This window comes from Linepithema humile, chromosome 4 (genome assembly GCF_040581485.1).
Source record: "Linepithema humile isolate Giens D197 chromosome 4, Lhum_UNIL_v1.0, whole genome shotgun sequence".
Taxonomy (NCBI): Eukaryota; Metazoa; Arthropoda; class Insecta; order Hymenoptera; family Formicidae; genus Linepithema; species Linepithema humile.
In genome coordinates, this window is record NC_090131.1 from 12,984,956 (window position 1) to 13,008,503 (window position 23,548).

The 23,548-nt window shown below is 31.9% G+C and overlaps 1 protein-coding gene and 2 long non-coding RNA genes across 3 annotated transcripts; 2 read left to right on the top strand and 1 right to left on the bottom strand.

Moving 5' to 3' along the window:
* The first annotated feature begins 7,797 nt into the window (after positions 1 to 7,797).
* LOC136999777 (uncharacterized) lies at positions 7,798 to 9,345 on the top strand. Its single transcript, XR_010890091.1, has 4 exons — positions 7,798 to 7,897; positions 8,685 to 8,871; positions 8,945 to 9,093; positions 9,236 to 9,345. It is a non-coding gene; the product is annotated as an uncharacterized lncRNA (long non-coding RNA).
* A 346-nt stretch (positions 9,346 to 9,691) lies between these two features.
* LOC136999776 (putative mediator of RNA polymerase II transcription subunit 29) lies at positions 9,692 to 17,204 on the top strand. The gene is made up of 10 exons (XM_067354489.1): positions 9,692 to 12,461; positions 12,842 to 12,988; positions 13,082 to 13,189; positions 13,346 to 13,455; positions 13,961 to 14,026; positions 14,556 to 14,813; positions 15,483 to 15,641; positions 15,966 to 16,046; positions 16,200 to 16,433; positions 16,561 to 17,204. The coding sequence occupies exons 5-9, from the start codon at positions 13,963 to 13,965 to the stop codon at positions 16,421 to 16,423; spliced, it is 786 nt and encodes a 261-aa protein (XP_067210590.1). The 5' UTR covers positions 9,692 to 12,461; positions 12,842 to 12,988; positions 13,082 to 13,189; positions 13,346 to 13,455; positions 13,961 to 13,962; the 3' UTR covers positions 16,424 to 16,433; positions 16,561 to 17,204.
* An 861-nt stretch (positions 17,205 to 18,065) lies between these two features.
* Positions 18,066 to 20,885, bottom strand: LOC136999779 (uncharacterized). The gene is made up of 2 exons (XR_010890093.1): positions 18,517 to 20,885; positions 18,066 to 18,361 (listed from the first exon to the last, which is right to left on the bottom strand). It is a non-coding gene; the product is annotated as an uncharacterized lncRNA (long non-coding RNA).
* Positions 20,886 to 23,548: the final 2,663 nt, after the last annotated feature.

Here is a 23,548-nt window from a genome sequence, read left to right on the forward strand (position 1 = left end):
AAAAAATTCTATTTAAAAAGCATGAAAGATTCTATTAATTTACAAATATATATGCAAAAAATTTTTTGTTTGAACATTACAATATAAAAAATAATGATATTATAAAGATTTAACGAAATTACAATAAACAGCTATTCTTTATAATGTATATGTTTCGAAACTAATTATTAAAATATTTTACTTACCTATCTTGTGAGACCAAAAGATTGCGTGATCGAACAAACAATAACGATTTAGGCAAATTGAACAAAGACGATAATCTCGATGAATGTTATACGGATGTTCTCTCTCTCTCACAGAGAAATATATAAAAATTCATGCACTTCGGGATCCGGACAATCGGACAATGCTTAGGGCTAGAAAGTACAATGGCTAATGGCTGGATGCAATCACGCACGAACACGAACTGGCAGCTTTTCGATAATCGTCATTTCGACGGTTTTTCCAATTCGTTACTAGTACGTCAGACTTATAACACGCATGCGACAACGCTGCTTACGCGATCGCTAACCAATCAACTACGAGTAGCTGCTGCGCGCCTATCTCGAGATATTAATGCCATCACATCGCGCATATTCTGCAGCGAGATATTACCATTATATTTTGGTAATATTACAAAAATTAGGATAATTACATAAAATATTTAAAATATTATATTATTTATGTAATTTTTCATATAAAATAAGATATATTTACACAATAATAGACAAATCTACATAATTTTTGTAAAATTACAAAATTTCTGTAAAATAATATAACTTTTTTAAAATTACATGATTTTGTGTATTTACTGCATTATTTATGTAATTTTTACGTCTATTATTTGTGTAAATTTACCGACTTTTTTTACAGTGCACGAGCATTTATAGACATGCAAATTCTATGTATCACAAAAATAATATTAAAGAAGACACATCTTTGTTATTAAATAATAATTATATTACTGTAGAAAAAAATATTTCTAAGACATTAAAATTTCAACCACAATGGTTAGAAATAGAGTACTTTCAACCATGGTTACGCGAAGTATCACACGATAAAACATTATGTTTTTGTTCGTTTTGTGAAATATATATAACTGCTAAAATGTCATGTATTTCTCGTCATGCACAATCAGTAGCACATTTAACAATTACCAAAGATATTAATATGGAAACGAAAAATACAGACGAAGATGTCATATGCCGGACGAATCAATTTTGTCGTTCGATAAGCGAAAGAAAGCTGCAGAAATTTGATACGCTGCTTTCATCGCTGAGAAAAACATTTCGCATCAAACTGCGACAGACATTCTCACTTTTTTCCAACAAATAGGAAAAGATTCTGACGTATTGCAAAACATGAAAATGAGTCGGACTAAATGTCAAAAAATTATTTTGAACGTGTTGTGTCCGGTTGAAACGGATCGTGTAGTTGATATTATTCAAAATACTAAATTTACTATTTTTATAGATGAAACGTCTGACATTTCTAATCAAAAATGGATGATGTTTCATGTTCGGTATGTTGATCCTGCAACATTAGACATTCGCTCGCAATTAGTCAAATTAATAGATATTGATGCAAGGAATAGCAGTGCGGAAAAATTATTTGATGCTTTTAAACGAGAAATGTATAGACTGCAAATTCCATTTTTAAATATTGTTGCCTTGTCATGCGACAATGCGCCCGTCATGATGGGTAAATATTCATCATTTAAAACAAAATTTGAAAAAAAATGTAAAAATTTGTTAACATTTTCATGCCCATGTCATTCCGCTGCACTTGTTGCACATACTGCATGTGGTAAGATCCCAGACTATTGCGAGGAATTCGTAAAAAAAATAGCAAGTTATATTAACAGTAGTCCAAAACGATTAGCTATTTTTGAAGAATTTTGTGAATGTTTTCAGGAAGCAAACCGAAAAATTTTAAAGTTGTCCGACACACGATGGCTTTCTCGGCATTCATGTATTGAAAGACTTCTAGAGTATTGGGATACTGTCGAGCATTTTTTAAAAGAAATGGTAATGAGTGAAAGAACAAAGTCTGGACAAAATTTATTATCTATAATGCAAAAACTTGATATAAAAGCATATTTATTATTTTTAAAACATATTTTACATTTTTTTAATGCTTTTAATGCATTTTTCCAAGCTCTAGAAACAAGAATACAGTTATTGCAGCCGAAATCATTTCAGTTCCTAACCATTATTTGTAAACATTTCTTAAAGTCAGAACTTTTACAAAATATAAGTAATAATTTTGAATTTTTCAACAAAGAAAATTAAAAATCTTTTAACGAAGTATATTTAGGAGATGAATGTGAAAAATATCTTGACGAGTTGATAACAGAGGGACACGCAAACGTAGTTGCAATAGTTCGAGAGAACTGTTTGCAATTTTACATAACTGCTGCCCAAGAAATTTGTAAAAGATTACCAATAAATGACAAATTTTTATCAAAATTAAAAATTTTCGAACCGGATACAGCTTTACGCGATATTAATAGAGAAACTTCATTTAATGACGTTTCTTTTGTCGCTCAGACTATTGGCGGGTTTAACGAAAACGGTTTAAGAAAAGAATGGTTTGCTTTACATCAAAGCTTTACAGAAGCAGACAAAGATATTCTATCAATGTTGAATTTTGATGACATGTGGAAACAAATTTTCCAACACACTCATCAATATCCAAATTTAATGTGTCTTTTGAATGCTATAAGATCGCTACCAAATTCTAATGCCGATTCAGAAAGAATCTTTTCTTTGCTGCCAGATATAAAAACGAAAAAACGAAATCCACTTTCATCTGTCAGTGTCAATGCTACATACGTGCTTAAGTCAGCATTGAAAGCGAGAGGGGTAACAGCTGTAGACATAGAAATTAAAGAAAAGCATTTGTCTCTAATGTCCGCGGACAAATTGTATTCTGCATGTCCTAAAAAAAAATAAAAGTCGTCTAACACTATATGCTGCAGATATTAATGAAATTGCTGGTCCCTCCTCGTCTAATGATATGCAATAATAATGTTTAAAATAAAATTTATTATTGCATTGCTCATTGCTAATATTTGCTTTGTTCACTTTCAGATGTATAGAATATCATGCCTGTGACATCAGCCATGATATCTTATACATTTGAACATCATGTCTGGTATCATGTATATCAGACCGCACTTTTAAATGTTTAGGAAATCATGTCTGTGACAGACATGATATTTTAAACATTTAAACATCATGTCTGGTATCATGTATATCAGACCACACTTATAAATGTTTAGGAAATCATGTCTGTTACAGACATGATATTTTAAACATTTAAAAATTATGTCTGGTATCATGTATATCAGACCGCACTTTTAAATGTTTAGGAAATCATGTCTATTACAGACATGATATTTTAAACATTTAAACCTCATGTCTGGCATTATATATGTCAGACCACAAGTATAAGTAATAGATATGTGCGTGTGTGTGCGCGCGCGCGTATCATACACATCTATTATTTATACGTGAATATGATACTAATATATGATACTAATATATATGTATATGTTTATAATATACATATAGTTTTTATATTGTAATATACATAATATTTACATAGTAATATATTTTTTGTGGTATTTTGCAATAATATGTGGTATAATAGGGCTACAGGCGAAGATCCACTTTAAAAAAATCTAGCGCGCTATTAGTGGCACCTCATGGGTGGCGTGGAAGGCCACTATTAACTACTAATAAATTATTAATATATCTTTCTTTTAAGTTTAAAGAGGAAAATGTCAAGTAGCAAGCGTGGCTAAACGGGTAAAGCGATTAGCTAAAATGTTGAAGATATTGTGTTTGGAAATTGCTTCTTGCAACTTTTTTTGCACATGAGTTTCTAACAGTAATTAATCAAATAATTTAATAATGTTTTCGACAAAAAAGTATTATTTTATATTTATTAATAATCTTGGCATATGTTAAAGTTGCATTTTGTTGAAAAATTGTAAAATTATATTTTATTTTTCTATTGACAAGTCATAGCAAATTAATATCTTTTTCAACAGTTAATAATTTAACTTATGCGTATATTTTTAATGAATATAAAATAATACTGTTTAGAAAAAAAATTTATTTAATTATTTACTCGATTGTGCATTAAATTGTGCGTTAGAAAGAAATGCGAAAAAAGAAAAAAAACAAGTTGCAAGATACAGGTCTAGAAAACGGAATCTTTATTATTCAAGCGATTCGCCTTACTCGATTAAAAACGCTTGGCTTCTTAGCATTTTTCGTACGTAGCATTTTTCGCGGGCTGGGGAAGTGACAAATAGCATGCTAAGCTGACGCGTGCGCACACGGACGCGTGACGTGCGGTTCTCGTTTGTGTAGTGCCCGCATGGTGGGGGCTGTTCCCCTCATGTTGCTGTGTTGCAGGATGCTCGATCTTGCAGCACTGTTTCCCAATCTTGTATATACAGCGTGTGTCAAAAGTTCCGGGACGGCTGGAAAAATACGCATTACAGAGGAAAATGACCTCGACAAAAGTTGTAGGATTTTTCTCGGGCAATCCGATGGTGACCTTAAATTTGGCCTTGCCCGTGACCTTCAAGGTCATTTCAAGGTCAAATTGAATTTTTTAAATAGAAACCCTTATTTTTGATTCCATAATCTAATAGCTGGTGTCAAGAGCTTTTCAAAACACTATAATGAAGTTATTTTTTATTAAGTACTTTTCGAGTTATGAGGCTTGAAAGTTACAGCATTTTGACATAAAATACAAAATATCTTGTAAAACATTCAATTTTCGGAAATCTTGCCTTAATACTTTTATGCACAAAATAATGAGACGAATCAATTGGTATAAAGAAAACACATTGGTTTTAAAAAAAAGTATGCAGTTGCATGTTGCAAATTACATATTTTTTCTTGAAAGCAACTATAGAATTTATAGAAAAAGAAAAATATATTTTATATTTATTATGCCTGTAATGTTATCAAGAGTAATGAGAAATACAAGGTGTCCCATTTTAAATGATGACTCAAATATCTCAGAAACACCACGTTAAATAAAAAAATGTTTGAAATAAAAGTTGTGGGGTTTGCAGGGGAAAAATGATAGGGATATTAGTTTGATCTTGGGTGAAAGCGCTTCTAAAATTTGAAAGTTCTTGTATAAATAAAATCATAATTTGCAAAAATAATTTTTTATTTTTTAATAAAACGTAGTTTTTAAAAATATTTTTATGCACAATATTTTTTTAGCCACCACGGCCACCACGGCCACCACGGCCACCACGGCCACCACGGCCACCACGGCCACCACGGCCACCACGGCCACCACGGCCACCACGGCCACCACGGCCACCACGGCCACCACGGCCACCACGGCCACCACGGCCACCACGGCCACCACGGCCACCACGGCCACCACGGCCACCACGGCCACCACGGCCACCACGGCCACCACGGCCACCACGGCCACCACGGCCACCACGGCCACCACGGCCACCACGGCCACCACGGCCACCACGGCCACCACGGCCACCACGGCCACCACGGCCACCACGGCCACCACGGCCACCACGGCCACCACGGCCACCACGGCCACCACGGCCACCACGGCCACCACGGCCACCACGGCCACCACGGCCACCACGGCCACCACGGCCACCACGGCCACCACGGCCACCACGGCCACCACGGCCACCACGGCCACCACGGCCACCACGGCCACCACGGCCACCACGGCCACCACGGCCACCACGGCCACCACGGCCACCACGGCCACCACGGCCACCACGGCCACCACGGCCACCACGGCCACCACGGCCACCACGGCCACCACGGCCACCACGGCCACCACGGCCACCACGGCCACCACGGCCACCACGGCCACCACGGCCACCACGGCCACCACGGCCACCACGGCCACCACGGCCACCACGGCCACCACGGCCACCACGGCCACCACGGCCACCACGGCCACCACGGCCACCACGGCCACCACGGCCACCACGGCCACCACGGCCACCACGGCCACCACGGCCACCACGGCCACCACGGCCACCACGGCCACCACGGCCACCACGGCCACCACGGCCACCACGGCCACCACGGCCACCACGGCCACCACGGCCACCACGGCCACCACGGCCACCACGGCCACCACGGCCACCACGGCCACCACGGCCACCACGGCCACCACGGCCACCACGGCCACCACGGCCACCACGGCCACCACGGCCACCACGGCCACCACGGCCACCACGGCCACCACGGCCACCACGGCCACCACGGCCACCACGGCCACCACGGCCACCACGGCCACCACGGCCACCACGGCCACCACGGCCACCACGGCCACCACGGCCACCACGGCCACCACGGCCACCACGGCCACCACGGCCACCACGGCCACCACGGCCACCACGGCCACCACGGCCACCACGGCCACCACGGCCACCACGGCCACCACGGCCACCACGGCCACCACGGCCACCACGGCCACCACGGCCACCACGGCCACCACGGCCACCACGGCCACCACGGCCACCACGGCTGTCCCTGCCACCTCGATCACCCTGGTCAGCGATCATCTCGCCTTGTCCTTTGTTTGTATCTGAAAAATAAACATAAGTAATTAAAAAGTGCTAAATTGTATTATTTATTGCCGATTATTATTACAGAATAAATTGTTATTCAAATTATTATTATAGGAAAGAAATATTAATTTCAATGAATCTAATCTAAACTTTACTTACGTTACTTTTAGTACAAATAGACATATACCTTTTTTATTTTGTTGTCCTTCAAATACCTTTTTCATTTTGATGTTGCTGCTGCTGCTGCTGCAAGTATAACAATTGATACTGCAGCTGCTGTTGATTGCCCAGATAGCAAACAGAATTCAAAAAGAATTCCTCAAGAATTCGCAGATTCCAAAATGAATTCTTTAATGTGTCTCATTTCCATCCCAAAAGAATTCATAATTAATTTTATAAGAATTCAGGGTTATGTCAGTATTTGTGAATTCTTTTATAGACACTAAATGAATTCCAAATAAAGAAGAAAGAGTTCGTAAAGAATTCATAAAGAGTTCCAAAAAGATTCCAAAGAAGTTCGAAAAGAGTTACAAAAGAACTAAAATAGATTCAAAAAGAATTCTTGTACTAATTCAAAAACGTTCTATAAGAATTCTGCTCCTCAGAAGAATCTCATTGAGCATTCAGCAAACGCCAATAGTTGCAAAACTGCCAAGCATTTTTAGTGGTTCAATTTTTCAATTGGGTTATTACAAAAACTGTCTTATTCAATTGGAAAATTGAACCACTAGAAACACTATAAGCAGCTTTGCAACTGTTGGCGCCTGTTGAACGCAACTATACTATTATATTACGGAATTATATTTATTTCATCATCAGACACACAAAATATACATAAATATTGGTAATGTTTTTTTTATTATTAATTTAGCTTTTTTATTTTTATTATATTATTTTATTACTATAATATTTACGCATATTAATTAACATATATGAAAAGTTAAAAATAAAAATTTATAAAAGAAAGAAGAAAAATAAAAATATTAATTTAGTTGAAATTATTTTATGCGGTCAGTGGCATGCTGTAGCCACATTCGGATTGTGGCTTCAACATTTGTTCTTGGCACTTGCCGGGAACTTGAAACCCCTTCTGCAATAGAAAAGTGTTTTATTAAATAATTATATAATAATGCATTATAAGACATAGTTGTGTGTGTGTGTGTATATATATATATATATATATATATATATATATATATATATGTATGTCAATCAGCTATTTTACCGACACCAAAAACTTCCATATATTATTGTATACATTAGAGTACATTGATCGTCTGACGTATACATCAACAATAGTTTTAAGACACAACATGCTAGAAAGTATGTATGAAGAATTAACTATAGACTATTTTGACAACAGTACAAAATTATGTACTATGATATATTATTTGTTTAGTACGGCGACATTGTTATTTTATACGAAATTATTTTATCGGTTATTTTGACGACAATTCTATATATTTAATTTTTTAATGTATTAAATAATAAATATGTGAGCTCAGGATATCTGTCATATATGCAATGTAGAAAAACGCAATGTTAAAGTAGCTTTATTATTTATATATAAGTTTTGTACTTTTGCGTTTTTTGTACGGTATGCTTTTGGTAAACAATTAATCATTGTACTGTATTTTGTCAAAAAATCTTTCACAACGTCGTGACATACATGAAGTTTTACTTGCAAGAAGATACAGAATTATTAATTGTTTACAGACGGAATAGCACACGAAAAACAGAAATACATATTTATATAAATAATAAAGATATTTCACAATGCGTTTCTCTATATTGTATACTACATGTCAGATATCCTAACCTCACGCATATCACTGTGTTTTCTATTATGGCGATTTATTATCAAGCATATCTATAAGTTCCCTGAATTTTGTTCCTTCGATAAAATGACATTGAGTAAATACTTTCGTGTTGACATAAAGGAGCTTGATTTTAGCAAAATGGAGCAAGTTTTTAGGTGTATGTAATTAGATACGTTATAATTACCAGCAAGTACATTTTTGTGATAAGATTTATAATCCAAGAATACGTAAAGTATATGCAACATATGCTTAAGAGTATTTCAGCAATTAACCAATTTCTTTTTTTTCAGTGATGAGATCTTTATAGCTTTGCTAGAAATAATGCATTTCTGTGTCTATGCAACATGTATTAGTGCTGGAAAACTTGCTGCGCTGCCTATGCAACTGCAATATAAGATCGTATTTTTCAAAATTGTGTTTTCTGATTATTCACTGAACCTAAAGAAATACTGAATGCCGATTATGACAATTATTCTGGTAAGATTGCTGTACGAATGAGATCTTGTTGCGTTACATATTTGTATTATATGTTGTTTATTTTACTTTTAAGGAGGTGAAAGTAATATTGTTGTGCTTTGTAAGTGGATCCATAAGTCTTCCAAATCTTGTTCTTCCGAAGAAGTGAGATTGAATAAGTATCTCTTTGTGTTAACTTAAAGGAACATGGTTATTTTAATAACACGAAACAAGTTCTTAAGTGTACGTCATAAAGTACATTATAATTAGAAGCAAGTGTTTTTTTTATTGTTAAATTGTTTATAATAAACAAGTATATATAGAATATACACAACATATATGCCTAATAATATTCCAATCATTAATCAATCTTTTTTATTTTCAGTGTTGAGATCTCTACAGTTTTCTCAAAATAATGCATTTGTGTAATTATTTATGCAACACATACTAATATACTAGGAAGATTACGCAAATACAATATAAGATAGAGGAAAAGTTTTCGATGTATTTTTTGCATGGCCCATGAATGTAACCAAATCAGCAACATCGTTATCAGTGGAAACTAATTTAATAACAATAAGTTGCCACGCGTTTCCGTAACCGTGTAAATTTGCTGCGTAAAATTGATTAATTTCCATTGTATTCCTTTGCAAATTTGCTCAATTAAAATACAGGCTTTTTATCTTTTTGTTACAACTACGTAATTCAAAGACGTACAGGTTTTTTTGTGGCACTATGGCTTTTCTACAAAATTGTAAAATTATATTAATACATTTAAGCAGTTTATTTGTCAATAACATAGGAACGGTACATTCAATTATATGCAAAAAACAAGAGTACAAAATAATACATAAATAATAATTATGTTTCAAAATTTCGACCATCTCTCTTTCTCTCTCTCTCTCTCTCTCTCTCTCTCTCTCTCTCTCTCTCTCTCTCTACCTTTGTCTTTCATTTAGGGCCACTTTTTCCAACGTCGGTTAACTTTAACCGACTGGTAACTTTTCAGAATAGCCAACTTAAAACTCGAAACTTGTATATACATATACATATACAAGTTTCGAGTTTTCAGTTGGCTATTCTGAAAAGTTACCAGTCGGTTAAAGTTAACCAACGTTGGAAAAAGTGGCCCTTACTCTTACACGCAGTCCGGCCAAGTCTACAATTGATGTCGTAAGCTTTAAGTCGACAGAAACTGACCAATCACAGACGAATGAGTAGAGAATAATCTGTGATGATTCGTCAACTTCTTATAGCTTAAGGATTACTATACCTATTGTATGTCCGATCTCTTCGTAACAGATTTCATAATTTCGTATAATATCACTGCCGTGTAACAAATTATTATTTCTTTTACAGAAAAAGATAAAATTAAAATTATCCAGAAAAGCGAAATGATCTTAACAATGACCCGATAATTAATTAATCTCTTTTGTTTACAGACATAAAACTTTCATATTATTGTGATTGCATAAGATGAACCAGTAAAAATTAACTATTTATTAACTATGGCTGCGTTCCGAAATTCACTGCCAGTACTGATAATATACAGTTCACGTGACGTTTATTGTAGATTTTCAGTACTGGCAGTGAATTTCGGAATGCAGCCATAGTTAATAAATAGTTAATTTTTACTGGTTTATCTTATGCAATCACAATGATATAAAAGTTTTATGTCTGTCAATAAAAGAGATTAAATAATTATCGGGACATTGTTAAGATAATTTCGCTCTTCTGGATAATTTTTATTTAAATCTTTTTCTGTAAAAGAAATAATAATTTGTTACACGGCAGTGATATACAAAATTATGAAATCTGTTACAAAGAGATCGGATGTACAATAGGTATAGTAATCCTTAAACCGTAAGAAATTGACGAATCATCACAGACTATTCTCTACTCATTCGTCTGTGATTGGTCAATTTTTGTCGACTTAAAGCTTACGACATCAATTGTAGACTTGGCCGGACTGCATGCAAGAGTAAATGGAAGATAGAGGGAATTTAACATATGTTTGTTTTTTCTTTCCAAATAAATCATTTCACATATTATGTATGGTTTTTCATTAGTTATGTTTTGCACTATTTCTTTTAAGATTTCTTTTGAGATTGTTTTATTATCTGTGAAAGTAAAATAAGATGAATTTGTTTTAATGTTTTTAAAACTTTCCAGTTGAATTATGTATTATGTAGTGAGTACATGCAGCGAACACTAATTAACAATAACATAACATCAATGTTATAACTTTCCACACAATAATATATTAGTAACGTACAAAACATATTATATTGCAGTAATGTTGAGTGGGAAATTATAATATTGATGTTATGTTATTGTTTGTTAGTGTTTGCTGAGTATATGCAACTTATTACAATAACGTAAGAGCCAAAAATGGAAAATATGATCCTTACCATTTCTTGCTAAAACATTTGCTGAGTATTTACGTCTATCACTATATAACGCTTTAGTAATATCTTTTTTAACAATAATTGTGTTTGACTCACACACATAACAAATTTTTTGATAATATTCAATAAAATATTATTAAAAAATTTGACTACAGCGTGCATTTTCATCAATTTTTATTCAGATTAATTGTAATAGAGGAGATTATCAAGATTAATATAGATTTCTCTCATACACAGCGTACGCATGCTCGCTCACGCACGCACGTCCATGTACGAACACATACGAACATGCACGAACAGACACGGACACGTATGAGTACGTTCCCTTAAATTTAAACGCAAATAACTACGACTGAGATTGAAAAATACCGGACATATAAGTAGTTAATAAATAGTTAATTTTTACTGCTTCATCTTATGCAGTCACAATAATATGAAAGTTTTATGTCTGAAAATAAAAAAAGATTATTTAATTGTCGGGATTGTTAAGATTATTTCGCTTTTCTGGATAAGTTTAATTTTAATTTTTTTCTGTAAAAGAAATAATAATTTGTTACACGGCAGTGATATTATACGAAATTATAAAATCTGTTACAAAGAGATCGGATGTACAATAGGTATAGTAATCTTTAAACAGTAAAAAGTTGACGAATTATCACAGATTATTCTCTACCCATTCGTTTGTGATTGGTCAGTTTTTGTCGACTTAAAGCTTATGACATCAATTGTAGATTTGGCCGGACTGCGTGCAAGAGTAAATGAAAGATAGAAAGAGTTTAACATTAGTTCGTTTTTATTTTTTAAATAAATCCTTTCACATATGATGTATGGTTTTTTAGTATTTATGTTTTGCACTATTTCTTTTATAATCTACAGTTTACGTTACGTATATTGTAGATTTTCAGTACTGACAGTGAATTTCGGAACACAGCCTATTTATATGTCCGGTATTTTTTAATCTCAGTCGTAGTTATTTGCATTTAAATTAAAGGAAACGTACTCATGTGTATCCGTGCCTTTTCGTGCATGTCCTATGTGTTTGTACATGTACGTGCATGCATGAGCGAGCACGCGTACGCTCGTGACTGTGTCTGAGAGAAGTCTATTTTAATCCTAATAACCTCCTCTATCAAAATTAAGTTGAATAAAAATTCATTAAACTGTACGCTTTAGTCAAATTTTTTGATAATATTCATTATGTGTGTAAGTCAAACACAATCGTTGTTAAAATGATACTACTAAAGCGTTATATAGTGATAGACGTAGATACTCAGCAAACGTTTTAGCAAGAAATGATAAGGATCATATTTTCCATTTTTGGCTCTTACGTTATTATAATAAGTTGCATATACTCAGCAAACACTAACAAACAATAGCACAACAATATTATAATTTCTCACTCAACGTTACTAAAATATAATATATTTTGTACATAACTATTATATTATTGTGTGGAAAGTTATAACATTGATGTTATGTTATTGTTTGTTAGTGTTTGCTGCATACACTCATTACATAATACATAATTCAACTGGAAAGTTCTAAAAACATTAAAACAAATTCATCTTATTTTACTTTCACAGATAATAAAACAACCTTAAAAGAAATAGTGCAAAACATAAATGATGAAAAACCACACATCATATGTGAAAGGATTTATTTGGAAAATAAAAACAAACTAATTAAATCTCTGGAAAACGATGTTCAAACAAACGTTCAAATACATTTAGGTAAGATCTTTTAATATTGTTAAGTTTTTTATGACTGTTATTTTACTATAAGCATTTGATAATATGTAGTCTTGTTTTTTACTTTTATATTAGATATTAATACAAAGGTAGGATCTGTCGATGAAAATACATACACAGAGACGGCTGCACAAAACGAAGGCTGTGAATCGTTTGAAAACGAAGACACTCGAATGCGATTAGGTGAGTTTCTTTAAAATTGGCAAATTTCATGATTGTTATTTTATCATAAGTCTTTGATTATAGTGTAATCTATAAAATATCAGTTTGTATTGCTGCTGATTTATAATAATTATTGCGTAATTACATAGTTTTTAATTTTATGTCGATATTAAGTAGCTTTATTAGAACGACAAACTTTGTCAATGAGAATGAAAACAACGGAGAGGCAAATACGCAAAGCAATGACTATAATTTTTTGGAAAATTCTGAAGTTCTAATAACTTTAGGTAAGTTTTTTAACATTAAGTAATACTTCCGTCTCTTATCTCTTATTTTTTATATGAAACAGATTCATTATTGAAATTTGCGTATGGCACTTAATATTTAGTAGTTTGTGTAACTGTACAGTATAGTATACAGTATAGTATACAGTATAGTTACAGTATAGTTACAGTATACAGAGTTTCTAATTTTAAATAATACAACTGAATATCTCAAAAAACTTTGGAAATATAAAAAGATGTTTTAAATAAGATTTGTATAATTTCGAGAGAATCAAGGAATAATGATATGTAGGTAGTTTATCTTCGATTGATGTAGAAAAGTTCTGTGAAAAGGTAATTTTTTAAATAAAATCACATTTCTTTAAATATTGATTCCAATTCCCGAGAAGTCAGTTATGTGAATTAAAATTGAACATCTTATACATATATACATATATGGAGAATGTATTATTTCCTATATCGTAATATTTATTTCAATCGTATTTGTAAGTTTTATTGCTATTTTCAGATATGTTTTATGATGTCACATCTACCAATTTTGATCATTGTGTGAAGAAATTAAATTTCAGCGATTGTATGTAAACTGTTCGATTGTAATTACCGTACGAGAAACATTTGAAAGATACGATACGTTTATTTGTAAAGAAAGAATGAAACGTTTGACAATCGTTACTGTTAAAATATTGCGTAGATTTTTCAGTGTATTTATTAATCATTTGATTAATCAATTAATCAATCAATTAATCAAGTTTATACGTTTGTAATAATCTTTGAGGATATCAAGCGTAAATTGTTTTTGCTTGTTTATTTTACATTTACAGTTTATAATTTAATCTGAAGCGCTTCAAAATTCAATACAACCGTTCGTTATAATAATGATCTTATTGAAAATACATATAAATATAATTTACAAATTTACAAACGTTTCGATCTATATCTGATCATCTTTAATGAAATTTAATGCTGTCGTTGTCTACTGGTGTCAAAAAACTCTTAGAACTCTTAAAAATGATTTCCTTTCCAAATATTCCTCGTATGCTTATTGATTCGTACAGTTTTTCGATTTAGTAATAAATTATATTTCTGTTTACAATATTTGACAGATGCAGCAGATGTATGCATACCTACCATTATTCAAAATACGACAACGTGCAATAAAGAAAATACGAGTATAACGTGCAATAAAGAAAATACGAGTATAACATGCAATGAAGAAAATACGAGTATAACGTGCAATAAAGAAAATACGAGTATAACGTGCAATAAAGAAAATACGAGTACAACGTGTAATAAAGAGAACATTAATCCAGTACCACTTTCAGTGCTATCTCCAATATCATCCCCAGTACCTGCATTGCATGGTATGTATATTTATGTTCTTTTTTAAAATTATTTTTGTATATTAGATACTTTTGTATATTAGTTTTTATTAGATAAATTATATTGTCTAATTTGCACCCGAGAAAAAATGGTATAATATGGTCAGATATAAATATATATAATTGATTATAAAAAGATCTGATAACATATATAATTTTATATGATCATATATAATCATCAATAATTTTAATATCGCCCATGCAATGTCCATCATAGTGACCGTTCTGAAACTAAGTTTACGAATAATTTATATAAAAGTCATTTAATACGTAATGTAATAAAATATCTTTAAAAGTTTTAAAATTCTGTCTGTCATATGATACACATGTTAAGTTAACAATGGAAAACTTATCGTATGCAGACGTCCTAACGAAAAATATTACGTGGTTTTAATAAAAATAGATACAGGTATCTTAGAGCTTGTATTTTAATGCGCAAATTCACACGAGAATGCGATGCAATTGAATCATCAAGTTTACGCGGTACGATTTTACGGAAACACGTGGCAACTTATTGCATACAATTAAATCTCTCTGATATCGATGTTTCTGATTTGGCTACATTCATGGGACATGCAGAAAAAATACATCGAGAACATTATAGACAACCCTTGGCAAGCAGAGATATTCTTAAAATATCACAATATTTAGAGGCGGTCCAAGGTAATGCACAAGATTTGAATGAATCTTCATCAGACAGCGAACACGAAGAAGATGAAGAAAATGAAAAAGTAGAAGATGACAATAATAATAATAACGACAACAATAATACATCGACGATGTATATGGACAAAGAGAATTTATCTTTAAGTAATTATATTAGAGCTAATTTTCCATTTTTGCCTAACTGAAAATATACTAGAGAAGAACTAAAGATGTTACATAATATTTTTCACATTATCGAAAAATGACAATATTTAATTTTCTAGTTACGCACGGTTTGATCTCGAAAAAGAAACATTCCATGTAATAACTGTGTGCTAATGATTTCTTGCTTACTAAATACATTGTTTGCTGGAAGATTTCAAAACTATTAGAATATTATTAAAATATTATTCGTAACAAGTTCAATTTTTCACCTTGCGCATGTTTATTCGAAACTCATTTTTAATTGCGACAAAATATTTATTTCAGACGTACCCTCACATAATACATCTATTGATGGCATAATAATTGAGAATGAGATACAGAAAAATAATAAACGGAAAAGATCCAGTAAGTATTTTACTTCGATTAAAATTTATATTTTGGTTGTGCGCATTATTATTATTTATCAATTTGTTTAATTTATATCTATTTTTATGATTTATCATCTATCAATTTCAATATGTATATACATTACTTTAATATATATGGTCTTCCTTCTAGCATCTCCTTATGGCAAAACCAAGAGGACGCGCTGGACAGAAAAAGAAAAAGAAACAGTCCTTCAAGCATTTGCTATACATATGGGCAATTTAACGCTACCGTCTTTACGAGAAATTCAAGAAATAAAGAAAAAGTACAAATGTTTATCTCACCGAACATCGCCGCAAATAAAAACATGGATACACAATAAGCAAAAAACTCTACGGCAATCTACATATGAATGATGTCATTATGGTAATTGCAACTGCTTTAATTGTTGTTTACTACAAAATATTAATTTTTATGAAAAATGTTTAGTTTTTTTATTATGTAATTAATTCAAACATGCCTTCAAATTGATAATTTTCATGTATTCTTTCAGGATGTCATGGATGTCACAACAAAACGATGACTGAAAATTAATTAGTAGTACTGCAAACAGGCGCCGCGGAACTGGGGGGGGGGGGGGCAGAGGGGGCGACCGCACACCCAAAGATAAATCAGGGGGGGAGGGGCGTAGCCCCCCTGAAATTTTTTCTGTTTTCTTCAAGTATTTTATGACCAAAAATATTGAGTATCAAATATTTACATCAAAGATGAAAAAATGGGTTATTTTTTTCTTTTTTTCTTCTTTTTTCTTGCTTTTTTTTTTACTATTTACTCATTCAATTGAAATACACTATATAACGAAGAAAATTAAGCGCATTAAATTAATTAGAACAAAATATTTTTTGTACATTTATACTACCCACTAAGTGGCCTATTATTTGGTGTTTGAATGGAGTTACATATATATACATATTATGAATATATTATGTATCCCCTTTATAAATTTTGCCCCCTCAGATAAAAAATACTTCCGCGGTGCCTGACTGCAAGCAAAAAAATCATCTTTTAATTTTACATTGTATTTTTATTCAGTCAATGCATTTTGAAACATTATTTTCATTTTAGAATACTACTATATTAATGTAATACAATATTATATGTAATTAATAATTATACTGCACCTTTTGGCAAATAAAACTTTGGTATTGCTAAAATAACCAAATTCCTTCCAGTTAGCATAAAAGTACGCTTACTCAATCATATCATTCACTTCGTCGGAAAATTATAAGATTGGAATAGAGTGAGAAAAGGGGGGGGGGGGAAGTGGGAGGGAGGGAGAGACTCTCTTACATATAGTATTGACTTTTTAGTATCAAACATATCGATATATTATGTGTATTTAATAAGATACATTATATTATAATTTGGAGCAAGCATTTTTTATACTTTTTATAATGATTATAATACAAGAAGTATACAAACGCAACGTAAGTCTGACAATTTTCCAATTATTATTCAATTTCTTTTACCTTTAGTGAGATCTTAGATTTAAAATCTGTATTAAATATATATAATGTTATATTTTATCATAAGTATAAGATTATAATGCAGTATTGCTTTTTATTTTTATATTAGGTATTAATACAAGGTAGGATCTGTCGATGAAAATACACATAAAGAGACAGCAGCACAAAACAAAGCTATATATATATCTTTTGGAAACGAAGACACTCGAATACAATTAGGCGAGTTTCTTTAAAATTGAAAATTATGATTACTATTTTATCGTAAGTATTTAATAATAATATGTTCTTGCTCTTTACTTTTATAAATAAAGGAGATTAATTAATGATTGAAACACAATTAGGCATATATGTTGCGTATACTCTATATATACTGTTGTATTAAAAACAATTATTGTTTAATACTGTTGTATTAAAAACACTAAATAAAACACTTGCTTTTAATTATAATGTATCTTATTACATACACAAAAGAAATTGTTTCATGTTACTAAAATAACCATGTTCCTTTAAGCATAAAAGGATGCTTATACAATCACACTTCTTCGAAAGAACAAGACTTGCAAGACTTACAGATCCGCTTACAAAGCACAAGAATATCACTTGAACCTCCTTACATTAAAAATAATCAAAATATAACATAAATATGCAGCGCAATATTAAGATCTCATTCGTACCGCAATCTTATCAGAATAAATGTCATTATCAGCATTCAGTCTTGCTTTACGTGGAATAAATAGTCAGAAAACATTGTAGCGTATGTTTCTAACACTAGTATATGTTGCATAGGAAAAAATTGCATTATTTCCAGCAAAACTACAGATTTCACCACTGAAAATAAAAGAGATTGATAAATGACTGAAATACGATGAAGCATATGTGTTACATATACTTTATATATGTATACTTGTATTATAAACAATTAAACAAAAAAAACACTTGCTTCTAATTATAATGTAACTTATTACATTCACTTAAGTACTTACCCCGTGTTGCTAAATTAATCATAGTTACGTACAAAACATATTATATTGCAGTAACGTTGAGTGGGAATGTATAATATTGATGTTACGTTATTGTTTGTTAGTGTTTGCTGAGTACGTGCAAGTTATTATATTACAATAACGTAAGAGCCAAAAATGGAAAATATAATACCACTTCTTGCTAAAATGTTTGCTGGGTATCTACGTCTATCACTATATAACGCTTTGGTAGTATCTTTTTTAACAATGGTTGTGTTTAACTCACACACATAATGAATATTATCAACAAATTTGACTAAAGCGTACATTTTTATCAACTTTTATTTGAATTAAATTTGATAGAAAAGATTATCAGGTTTAATACAGATTTTTTGTATATATAAGTAGTTTTCCACCAAGAGACACAAGCGACACAAAAGTATTATTCTCTCTGTTGCTCATTGAATATCGAACAAAGACAGAATGATACTTGTGTCGATTTGTCTCAACTTGTGTCCTTTGCTGGAAAACAACCATAGTCATTAGCGTACATGTACGAACACGTAGGAACATGCACGAACAGGCGCGGACACGCATGAGTACGTTTTTTTTAATGTAATGCAAACAACTATGATTGAAATTGAAAAACACCGAACATATAAATGGTTAATAAATAGTTAATTTTTACTAGTTCATCTTACGCAATCACAATGATATAAAAAATTTATGTCTGTAAATAAAAGAGATTAATTATTTATCGGGACATTATTAAGATTATTTCATTTTTCTGTATAATTTACATTTAAACTTTTTTCTGTGAAGGAAATAATAATTTGTTACACGGCAGTAATATTATACGAAATTATGAAATCTGTTACGAAGAGATTGGATGTACAATAGGTATATTAATCCTTAAGCTGTAAGAAGTTGACGAATCATCACAGACTATTCTCTACTCATTCCTCTGTGATTGGTCAGTTTCTGTCGACTTAAAGCTTATGACATCAATTGTAGACTTGGCCGGACTGCATGCAAGAGTAAATGGAAGATAGAGGGAATTTAAATTAGTTTGTTTTTATTTTCCAAATAAATCCTTTCACATATGATGTATGGTTTTTCATTATTTATGTTCGTGCACTACTTTTTTTAAGATTTTTTTCAAGATTGTTTTATTATCTGTGAAAGTAAAATTAGATGAAATTGTTTTAATGTTTCTAAAACTTTCCAGTTGAATTATGTATTATGTAATGAGTATATGCAGCGAACACTAACTAACAATAACATAACATCAATATTACAACTTTCCACACAATAATATAATAGTTACGTACAAAACATATTATATTGCAGTAATGTTGAGTACGAAATTATAATATTGATGTTATGTTATTGTTTGTTAGTGTTTGCTGAGTATAAGCAAGTTATTACATTACAATAACGTAAGAGCCAAAAATGGAAAATATGATCCTTACCATTTCTTGCTAAAACTAAGGCACTAGATATGTAGGTATTCTCATCCGCCATTTTGGTTCCTACTAGATGGAGAATTATAGCGTATATAGTATAGTATAGCGTACATGTGTAACACGTCAATTATTAAAAATGATTCAGGACTTTTTTCGACTCATTTTTTGGCAAGGAATAACGCTATGTACTTAGTGGGCAGTCTTTAAGTGTCACCCTGTATACGCTATAATTTTCCATCTAATAGGAACCAAAATGGCGGATGAGAATACCTACATATCTAGTGCCTTACTAAAACGTTCGCTGGGTATCTACGTCTATCACTATATAACGCTTTGGTAATATCTTTTTTAACAATGATTGTGTTTGACTCACACACATAACAAATTTTTTGATAATATTCAATAAAGTATTATTAAAAAATTTGATTAAAGCGTACATTTTTATCAATTTTTATTCAGATTAATTTTAATAGAGAAGGTTATCAAGATTAATATAGATTTCTCTCATATACAGTCATGAGCGTACGCATGCTCGCTCATGCATGCACGTCCATGTACGAACACATACGAACATGCACGAACAGACGCGGATATGCATGAGTACGTTTCCTTAAATTTAAACGCAAATAACCACGACTGAGATTGAAAAATACCGGACATATAAATAGTTAATAAATAGTTAATTTTTACAGGTTCATTTTATGCAATCACAATAATATGAAAGTTTTATGTCTGTAAACAAAAGAGATTAATTAATTATCGGAACATTCCCGTCGAAATTTAGCACCTATATTGAACCTTAATCTTTTATTTTGAGGTAGGCATAAGAGAGTCAAAGTAGATGTTATGCATTGTATCGTATGTATATAATAGCACCTACTTTGGCGCTACAATATGTCCGAAATTTCCTTTTTTCCTGCTAAAGCTTCAAAGTAGGGTTTAGTTAATGGCCGGTTTATGCTTCGGTCTTAATCTTAATCTTAAGAGTTGATAACGTAGAATGCCATAAGGGCGTTTATACTTCCCTAGTCTTAATCTTAGTCTTAATCTTAATCTTGGAAAGATCCCATCTTTTAACTTTAGTCCCTAATGTCCTAAGGCCGGGCCAATGAGGTAAGTCTGACGTCCGACGCAGCACGAAACCGCGCGAAATAATGGTTTTCGATCCGTGTATATTTAAAAAATTGTTCCTGATCGTATTCAATATTCAGCATATCTTTCATTAAAGAAAAGAAATGACCAGTTTCGTGTCTTTTTCGATTCAGTGGCCGAACAGCGTATCTCCGTGGTTTTCTTTTATTTTTTTTTTAATTTCTTAATAATACACATGCTGCATAGGCACTTGATAACAAAAGTGCCATTCCAAACATTAAAGTTTTTTGCCGCTTCATCATGACGATTCATTTTAACATTCACTATAATTTGCAGCACCGGGATCTATTACAATTTGTGGTTAGGTTAGGTTAGGTTTTGTTACATTTGCACATGCACAGTCTGAATTTCCAGGGAAGCATAAACGAGTCCTTAAGATTAAGTTAAGACTAAGACTAAGATTAAGATTAAGACCGAAGCATAAACCAGCCATATAACCCTCCGTTGACCCGCTTTAGACCCTGAAAATATATAGATTCCTTTTTGCCAGCACTACTTTTATGATATTATCAAGAAATTCTAATGATTGCAAATGTTCACAATAAAGAAAAATACTAACTATAATTTTGATTAACGATAATTTTTAATAGCATACAATTTAAAAATATTATCAATCAATACCATTTAGTTGAATTTTATTATCTTTTGAAAATTTGTAATTATTAGAAATTTCTTGATAATATCAAAATATAATATCAAAATTCAACTATTGAGTATTAATTTCTGATATTTTTAAAAATTCTATGCTATTAAAAATTATCATCAATTAAAATTATATAGTTAGTAATTTTCTTTATTATTGTGAAGATTTTTGCAATCATTAGAATTTCTTGATAATATCATAAAACTAGTGCTGAAAATCCATATACCTTTGTGATTATATTAAAAATATTAAATTAAGATATTAAATATAAAACAAGATATTAAAAACATTACATAATATTTATTGAATTAAATATTATTTATTAAGTATATGTAATACATATAGTTAAGAGTATATTATTAAGTATAGTTAACATGCGTTAAAACAAGTTCAGACAGAAATACTTATACAGAAAAAGGTCCAAATTAAGACTGAAACGTTTGATAATATTGTATCACTTAATAAAGCAATAATCAAAATACAACCACATTATGCATATTGCTCGTATAGTTTTTCATTCTTATTTGAATTTTAACGAGTACATCTAAAATAGTTAACATTTAATAAAAAAATAAATTTAAAAAAATTTTTTTGCGCTGAATCTTTTTCAGATATCATATCACTATTTTGAAGAAGGAAACGGAAAGGTATCAATATTAATGAAAGTTGGAAATGCAACGAATTAAATATTTTCCTTTATGATTAAACATTATAATAACTTTTATAGATCGAATTTATCTAGTATATATATATACTAGATAAAAGTTCGAGACTTAATGGAGGAGTTCTCGCAGTAATACAATCTATTTTGTGAGGCTCTATAGGTTTAAAGTAGTATTTCAACGTCAAATTATAGGAGATCAAGTTTTAAAAGAGGAGTTCTAGGTTCTAATTCCGTAAAAATAGGTTCATATAGGCTGTATGAGCATTAAAAGAGACGCTAAATTTCGACTCGGGTTGTTAAGATCATTTCGCTTTTCTGAATAATTTTAATTTTAATTTTTTTCTGTAAAAAAAATAATAATTTGTTACACGGCAGTGATATTATACGAAATTATAAAATCTGTTACAAAGAGATCGAATGTACAATAGGTATAGTAATCCTTAAACCGTAAAAAGTTGACGAATTATCACAGATTATTCTCTACTCATTCGTTTGTGATTGGTCAGTTTTTGTCGACTTAAAGCTCACATCAATTGTAGACTTGGCTGGACTGCGTGCAAGAGTAAATAAAAGATAGAAAGAGTTTAACATTAGTTCGTTTTTATTTTTCAAATAAATCCTTTCACATATGAGGTATGGTTTTTCATTTTTTATGTTTTGCACTATTTCTTTTATAATCTACAGTTTACGTTACATATATTGTAGATTTTCAGTACTGGCAGTGAATTTCGGAACACAGCCTATTTATATGACCGGTATTTTTCAATCTCAGTCGTAGTTATTTGCATTTAAATTAAAGGAAACATACTCATGTGTATCCGCGCCTTTTCATGTATGTCCTATGTGTTTGCACATGTACGTGCATGCATTAGTGAGCACGCGTACGCTCGTGACTGTGTCTGAGAGAAGTCTATTTTAATCCTGATAACCTCCTCTATCAAAATTAAGTTGAATAAAAATTCATTAAAATGTACGCTTTAGTCAAATTTTTTGATAATATTCATTATGTGTGTAAGTCAAACACAATCGTTGTTAAAAAAGATACTACCAAAGCGTTATATAGTGATAGACGTAGATACTCAGCAAACGTTTTAGCAAGAAATGGTAAGGATCATATTTTCCATTTTTGGC